At 35.4% G+C, this 8,844-nt stretch overlaps 1 protein-coding gene across 2 annotated transcripts in view; it reads left to right on the top strand.

Moving 5' to 3' along the window:
* The window catches only part of LOC107733343 (bcl-2-like protein 11), a 20,402-nt gene extending 14,799 nt beyond the window's left edge, over positions 1-5,603 (top strand). For both annotated transcript variants that reach the window (XM_016544924.1, XM_016544923.1), the window contains exon 4: positions 2,572-5,603. In XM_016544924.1, the coding sequence (XP_016400410.1) occupies positions 2,572-2,688 (117 nt within the window). In that variant the 3' untranslated portion in view covers positions 2,689-5,603. The remainder of the gene's footprint in view (positions 1-2,571) is intronic.
* The last annotated feature ends 3,241 nt before the right edge of the window (positions 5,604-8,844 follow it).

Here is an 8,844-nt window from a genome sequence, read left to right as displayed (position 1 = left end):
GTGTGTGTGTGTGTGTGTGTGTGTGCGTGCGTTTTTGTGACAAATGAGGACATAAATTTGTATAATGACAAAGGTATGTCATAGGTATTACAAGGAGAAGGTGACTTTTCAGGACATTATCCCATGTCCCCACTTTTCAAAACGCATGTAAATCACACAGAATGGAGTGTATTGAAAATCTTAGCTAGCACAAAGTTTCCTGTGAGGGGTAGGTTTAGGAGTAGGGTTGGTGTAGGGCAATAGAATATACGGTCTGTACAGTAGAAAAACCATTACGCCTATGGGATGTCCCCACTTTTCACAAAAACAAACCTGTGTGTGTGTGTGTGTGATAGCCAGGTGAATCTCATAAAATGGGTCATATTTCATCCCAAAACCAAAAGAAACAAATAAACTAGATTTTGCATAAAGAAAAAGTGTATTTTAGGGCCTTTTTTTTTCTCAATGTGGCATTATTAGCATAACAATTAAGCATTTTAAACCCCAAGCTTACCATTATGTTACTTATTGTTATAATAAATATATAAAAAATACATTTTAAATATTTACAAAATATTTTATGTATTAAAATGAATTATATATTATTTAATTTTGTTATATATAAAACATGAATGTAAAAAAAAATGCAGGGTTTTTACTGAATTAAAAGCTGGTTTTTTTTTGCTCTTGTCTTTGTTTGTAAAGAAAGTGTTTTATGACAGGGCCTAATTTAGACCCCATGCAGGTCAATTGTATTCATAGACATACCTGCCTTGATTCAGTGATTTAGATAATTAACTCCCAGCTTATAATATATTAATGTTTAAAAAAAAGTAAAAAAAAAATAATAAAAAAACATTAATTAAAAAATAATTACTGTTTAAGTTGTAAAGTGTTTATATATCATAGTATTATGTGATCTATTCTGTCTAAATGTCAGTTATATATATATATATATATATGTATATATGTGTATATGTGTATATGTGTGTGTGGCCGTACCGTTTTCATTTTTGGAATAAATATTATATTAATAATGTTGTTTATTATATATAATAATTAATATTTTATAATATAACTGAATATTATATAATAATTTTTGTTTGTTTATTTGTATAAATAATTCTATAATATAAATAATATAATTTAGTTATTATCTAAATAGTTTAGTTATGTTGAGATATTTGTCTTTGGATTGTGGGCTGAAATACCAGTTTTTATGAGATTCACCCGTCCTGTTGATAGTTGCCATCTCAGAGTAGATTTTTATCCTGGAGGTGAGGGTCACGCAAAACGCCTGGTGTTTTTCATCTTCCTTTCATTCTCTACAGGAAAGGCTTTTTTCTCGTCTTTTTTCTGGCTTGTAGAGTGCGTTTCCTCACGAGTTCCTGCCTGTCTCCTGGGGGAAATGCCCTCGCTGCTTATCGCAGTCATTCAGCACACTGGGTGAACGCAGCGCAGAGCGGCAGGCCAGAAAAAGGCCACCTGGTTCAGGTCAGGCGCTGCCAAATCTCACAGACTCGGAGATCACCAGATAACCTGGCAGCTGCTAGTTCCTGTATTGCATTTGTTGTAGATCTGACTGGCGTAAAGATACTGTAAATCCCTCAAAGCATCAAGGTCTCAACATGGTGCAGAGTGTCACCGTATATGTTGAAGGACTTACTCTTTATGATTAGCAGCTATGAGTCGGAATGATTTCAACATGTGTGTACGTGCGCTAATATGCATACGTCTGTATCTGTATGTTAGGAATGGGTCAGTATGGTAAAAAAAAAAAAAAGTTGATTAGTAAGGCATATTTTTAGCATTTATCTTTTTAGCATTTATCTCTAAATTCAACCCCTTTGCTAAAAAGCATTTTAAAATCATTGAATTTATAGATGCAAAATAAAGAAGCGTTAGTGTGCTATGCTTTCAGCTCTAAATAGAGTTACAGCTCTATAGAGTTTCAGCTCTAAATAGAGTAACATCTCTACATTTATGCCCTTTAAAGCAACACTGCGGCTATCAAAACACTACTTTTGTAACAATTCCAACAAATGCAATGTTAGCATAGTTACCAAGTTAGCATACCTCAGCTTCCCTCAACAAAAAGCCAATAAGATTTTCCATTGGCTTTTGGATTATTGTAGAAAATAAGCTTTGTGGCCTAAAAAAAAGTTGATAATCTTCACAAATGAACACAACGCCATTACCATTAAGCTTCTGGCATCTCTTTCAGTCTTTATTGAAAAAACATTTTCCCTGAAAGTTTGAGCAAAACTGTCTTTTTCAAGACACATAAAGCTTAAAAAATCCCAAGTTGCTGATGTATTTTATGGCTTAGAATAAAACATGAAAATATCTTGAGCTTGTGTTAACCGAAGACGTTTTTTCAGCCCATTGACTTGACTGGAAGCGCTAAAATGCAAACTCGTTTCCGGCCTACAAAAATACGCCATCCCTGCAGGACTCCATTGGGGATCTAGCACCTTTTTCTTGTTAGCTGTCAGCAGCGTTTGTCTCTATTCTTGCAATTTGCATTTGACTATTTGATTAAAAAAAAATAGGATTCTCACTTAAATACATTGTTTTCTCTCATCCTAACAGGCCGGTGCAGGTGGGAACAACGGGGCCCAGCTGCGCGCTCCCAACGAACACGCCATCATCATGTGGATGAACGACTTTATCGGACGTGTAGTACAGTTTTTCCTGCGAAGAAGATGATTGACACATTGAATGCCCAGCAGACGTGTAGCAGACTTGTAGCATCGTACATCACACCCTCGCCTGACTGTATATATGTACATAATAAGGGATAACAGCAGTGCTGCTCTTCCGCAACCTCTCCGGGTTTCGGCGTACAGTTTTGGACCTGTCGGGATGTGTGCAGACCTGGACGGATACATAAATCGGGAACCCTCAGCCATCCATAGACTGACTCACAGCAGTTTCCTGCGTTCACATGGAAAGCTGAGCCATTAGATGCTGTGTTGACGTGGAGGTTTTTGTTGAACCCCATGTGGAGTGTGGAAAAGGTGCCTTTATTGCCTGTTTGCCCTTGACACATCTATCTTTTTTGTCTTTACCCTGTCTTTTTCTTCATTGCTTTTATATTTATTTAATTTGTACATTTTGTGTATAATTTCATGAACGTGGACGTTAGTCGGTCAAGCGATGACATTAGTGGTTCTGCCTGTCGCTCATGTGTTCATTGGCTCCAATTTTGCACTTGCATTTGGTTTGCTTAGTATGTACAAATCAAATGAAATAGAAAATGATAATCCCGTAACAGAAAATGAAGTTGGAATTGACAAATTTGTAATTGAAGACATGACCGAAAGCATCAACTATATGTAGAAATTTGACCTATTTTGTCAAAAACCGTTTGCAAGATCAATTACCTTTAGCCAGACTTTCTTGGATTTGACGTCGGAAATATATCCTCACTTTGAAGCCATATAATTAAAGGCCTTTTCACATGACTCATGTCAATCCCGACACATCAGGAAACTTTGAAGCGCCAAGCTACTGCATTGTAACCTTTGGTACAAATGGGAGGGACACATTAAAAAACCTGATTGACTCATGAATATTAATTAAGTGATATGATGTTCACTCAGTAGTCTATACTGATTTGTCAATACATTGATAAGTAGGCGCTAGTATTAGTTATAGTATGGCTGCCACTTCCCATTTTAGCACACTGCTGGTGCAACCATTTGGAAGAAACTTCTGCTACAGATTTGCACTGTAGCCAAGCAAAAATAACAAAAATAATTATTATTTCCCAAAATATCCCATCCTTAAAGTGGCTCTGTGAAATTTTGTGGACAAAATCCAGTCATTTCAATAGGAATCCACAAAATTGGGAGTTTCGCATGAAATCACGCAGATTTCACTCGTGTTCAAGTTGGTCATGCGAAATTCGCTGTTTTGACCGACAGAAAGCTGCTTGGTTTGAAAGTGACTTCTGTGTGAGCAACAATGGACAATAGACCTTTTTTTATGAAATTTAGTCGAGTTATAACCGTTGATACGGCCTTGCCTGTAACGTTATTTCAAATTATATTAACTTGAACCCTTTTCGCCGCTGAACTTTCAAAGCATGTTATATTCAACACAACATCTTGAGCAGTTAAGTTTTGTGAACCTACATTTGACAAGCCATTTTTTTCAATATTTTTTTCACTATTTTCCATTTTTCCTACCAAGCAAGCCAAGAAAATTGCTTTGCCGCTATGCCATCTGCAACTCTTTTCATGCAAAGGTCAAAGTGCCGCTTTATGCTTGTGTTTAAAAATGAGAGTCATGTGAAAAGGTCTTACGAATACCTTCAGGTACTCATAAGTCACATAACTCAAGCATTGCTTTACGTTATTGAATACCTAAATAAATCAAATTGGACAGGCAAAGGTAGTGTGTATGTGTAACTAATATGGACGTATTTGTTGTTTTGACACCATAAACATTCCACATTTGGTATTTCGGTTTTGTTAGATTCCTTGTTTGGTCTGTTTGATTTTTTATTAGAGAGCAAAAGTGACATTTTGGGCTTGTAATTGTTGATTCCATTAATGTTCAAACAGCATGTGATTATGTGTAGTTTTGTGAATCTAGTTTAGGTCAAGGGGTTTTATTTGGAAAAGCTTTCTCCCAAAGTGGAAGAAACTGCGTTTAAGTGCCTTGCTCAAAGGCACAGTGGTGATAGATCAGGATTTTATTCACAGAAACGTTGTTTCTGGGTACACCAAATTTGGGATTGAAATTGGCAACCGTTCTAGTTAATTGCCCATGTCCACATTACAACCACTGTTTAACTCCAGCCTTACCCCGAGTCTAACAAACTGGCCTGACTATATGACCTTTAACAGCCTCAGGGACTAAGGGAAATACACCTGTGTAGATTTCTTGAACAAACCAGTCTTCCATCTTTACTTTGGCTTGTAGATTCTCCTCCTGACTTTGCCTTTTATTACCGTTGTCCCAGTATTCCAGTAATCAGTGCACAAGGCTCAGGACAAGTCGTCTAGTATGTTGGTATAACAATGATGTGTTTTTTGTAGTTGCAAAGATTAAAATATGAACTGATGTATTGACTACCTACCATGAATGGTATTGCTGAAAGTTTAAGTCGTCGGTTAGACAATTCCACGTGTGGAAGACGCATGGCCCTGTGTTATCATATGCATTTGTTTGTATATCGGTTTGTTGCTCTTTGCCAAAATGACAATGTTGAGCTTGTCTACCGTTCCAGGTTTACCACTTGAACCAAAGACCTCCTTTTTCAATGCGTAGCGCATTGTGTCATATTGCATGCTTTCATTCTCTGCCTTTGCCGAAGGATTCGAGCAGCATTCCTGTTCTTTAGCTTTTTTTTTTGCCCCCCCCCCATGAATTGCCAGCCAACCTGTGTATTTCTCACTGGACCTCTGACTGAGTCTTTTCAGTCCTGCTGCACTGAACACCCGCATTACCCGATCTGACGCCACCCAGGACCCAGTACATTTGTAGCACAATGATAATTTGTTTTCGTTTGTTTGTTTGTTTGTTAAATGCATCTTTTTGTATTTTGCACTGAACCATTTATGTGCTAATTTGTGCAATACTGCTGTAAATAAAAGCCGCTTTTTTCAACTTTCTAAAAACAGACTCGTCTATTTTAATAAGCATTAATCCACACATTTTAATAAAATTGATGGACTTAAGTAATTTATTAATGCCCTGCAGGTAATATAATTGGATCAACATTGTCTGTAATTCACTGGGAAGGAAAGTAAAATCATTTTAGTATCACTAAAGTTCAAATTAATCCAAAATAAACATATTTGGGACTGAAAAAATTAAGAACTGTACACTGTGCAAAAGATTGTCAAAATATGCACTGGACAGAGCAAAATAAGTAGATAAATATATAAATGGGCTTTAAATGAAATGGAAGATTAAGTATGATAAATGAAATCATATAAACATGATAAACAGATCTAAAATGTAAAAAAAAATGTATACAACTTTAAAAACAACAACAACAAAAATGGTCATATATTCTGCAATAAGATAACAAAATACAGTAATATATGTGCATGTTTTATTGTTCTATTTGATCAATAAGTTATGTGAACATGTTTTTCCACCAATTTAACCCATCAAATTAACCTTCAACTACTTTAAGTCAGTTTAATATGATTTTGCTTGAAATAACAGCCAATTTGATTATATTTAAAAATGTACTTCCATGTTGAAGTACATGGAAATTTGTAATTGCACACTGTAAACATGTTTAGCCAATAATCGATTAAACCTAACTCCATTCATTGGGTACATCATTAAAAGTCATTTACAGGTCAGATTAGGTACAATTTGTTCTTCCTGCAAAGCTGTTGTTCAATATTGCGACACTCTACAAAGACTTTATTTGTTTGTGAGATCTGGAAAGTCTCTCTTCCTCCAAATGAGCGGCCTATCAGTGCTCTTCAATCGGACATGGAAAGTACGGTACCTTCCAGAACTTGGCATAAACTCTGACATAATTCCATAGTTTGTATTCGTCCAATCACCTCTCAGGGTGTGGTCACATGTCTGCACGTGCACCAAAGAGGAAGGATTTGAGAATTTTACAGTTATGTCTAATTTAGCATGACTCAGTTAGCCATGCCGTGACATGACCTGTTGATGTGGTGAAGTTTGGGGGAATAAAACGGCTCATTAATGTCACAATATGATAGGTGTTTGTCCAACATTTGTAAAGTGAAAGACAGCCTTTAATTGTGTTTGTTACTTCCAACCAATCAAAATGTGCACAAGCAAGTTTAAAACAAATTGCATCAGACAGACTGATAAAAAGCTGCACTTTATTGATCTATGAGGGAAAATTCCCACGCAAATGATTCTCAATACAGCTAACCATCAGAGGAACAGTGAACTTCAATGCTTTCTGCCAAAATAATATCTGAATTGACTTTATTTAAAGGCACATTTCAATATCAACATATATTGCTTTTTTTTCCTACAATTTCTAAATCGACAGCCCTAAAATTAATAAATAATCTGAAATTAAATCAGCAGACCTTAGGTGCTCTTTAATACTCATACATTTTTGATCTATCAGACTAAATCAATTAATACAATAAAATTAGTTTTTTGAAAAAAAAAATAAAAAATCAGCATGGCAATATAAAACATATGATGATAATATAGATATGAAAAATTATTTATTATATTACATTACTCCTTGTTATATACTGTTGGGTTGCTTTGCAAGTAAAATAAAATAAATTGTATTTAAATGTTCCATTGTTATACTACTGCATACCGTGTAAAATATTGCACATCATGGTCAGTCATTTATTTCTTTATTATGCAGGATCCACAACATAAAATCTGAAAGACTTTGGCCAATATAGTCTTAAAAGTTTCAATGAACACGATTTTCCTTTTCCCCACAGGGGGAAAAGAACTAGATGAGTGTCTTTCTTATCTTTTGTTAATGTTCTTGGCATGAGGAAGTACTTAGTGCACGAGGGTCAGAGTATAAATTCTTAAACTCACATTATGTCACACTTCAGTTCATCTGAATGTCAGAGAATGTATTGCCATTGTTAGCGAAAGTCTGTGCTGTCAAGTGTGATGTAACTCAAAGCAAACAGATGCAAATTCTGTTTGCTTTGACATGTATCCCGTTTTAAACTCAATTCATCATCGTTGCACGGTTCTCAAACGGCACGCCGGGTTCCAGCACAGCCGCAGTCCATTGTTGGTTTCCCTTTAGAAACCACATCTTTCAGGAAATTCCCGGTCTTCATTGGAAAGACACACACTCACAGGTGCGTTTGGCTGTCACAGCTCACCCTTGTGCAGAACATGGGCCGTATGCTCAGGATATTGTGGTTTAGACCCCAGACAAATGTTTTCCTCTATTGACTTCATTCACACAGAGAATTTCCATCATGCAAACACCTCAACATGTTTATCAGCTCACCTGGGAGAAACCTTCATCTCCAGTTCATTGCCGATTTTTTCCTTTCCTACACTCCATTCTGATGGAGACCACAGCACCAAACAACCACAATATTTAGCATTTCATATACATAAATAGAGTATTAATTTGGCAGATGCTTTTATCTAACAGCATCAAAAAACAGCAAGCAGCAGCATTTAAACACAATATTATAACATTAACACAATTCATTTTTTATTTGGAGCTGAATAATGACACTATTGTGTTGCTACAGCTGCTTTACAGCAGAATTTGTTTGCCTCATAAATGATGATATTTGCATTGCATTGCTGTGACTTTCCTGTTTAATACTGTGAATCTGCTTTGAAATGGTCTATATTATATAAGGCGCTATAAAAATAAAGATACAACTTAATTAATATTATGCTATAATGTCAACAGTAACGGTGTGTTCAAGTCGTGTCAGAAAGTTTGTATTTTTTAGTTAAACGCACATGAATGTCATCACAAACTCGTTATTACAAGTTGGGAAACTTGGGACTTTCTTTAAGCCCAGAGTTTGAGAAAATATGTCGGATACAATGGATGCAGTATTAATGGTAAATTTGTTCGAACAAATGAAATTATTATTTTTTTGTCCATTTATAATAAAACAAAATACCATAGTGTTGTACAACTGCAATAGAATACGTAGCGATTTAATTTACAGCATCTTCACAAATTCATAAATAAAAAACATAAATCGCCATCTTGCTCCAGTCAAGGTTATTTGAACGCATCAGATGGCATAATTACAACTTCCCAACTTGTAAATATGAACTTCCCTGTAGGACTTAACAATAAAATAAGAAAAAAAAGCAAGAAAAAGCAGTGAAAAATAAAGCATTATATGTTAAAGGAAATTATTTATTTATTTATATATATAT

This window comes from Sinocyclocheilus rhinocerous, unplaced genomic scaffold (assembly GCF_001515625.1).
Source record: "Sinocyclocheilus rhinocerous isolate Xijiao unplaced genomic scaffold, SAMN03320098_v1.1 scaffold790, whole genome shotgun sequence".
Classification (NCBI taxonomy): Eukaryota; Metazoa; Chordata; class Actinopteri; order Cypriniformes; family Cyprinidae; genus Sinocyclocheilus; species Sinocyclocheilus rhinocerous.
Note: the sequence above shows the minus strand (reverse complement) of the source record. Positions and strands in the feature narration are given on the sequence as shown.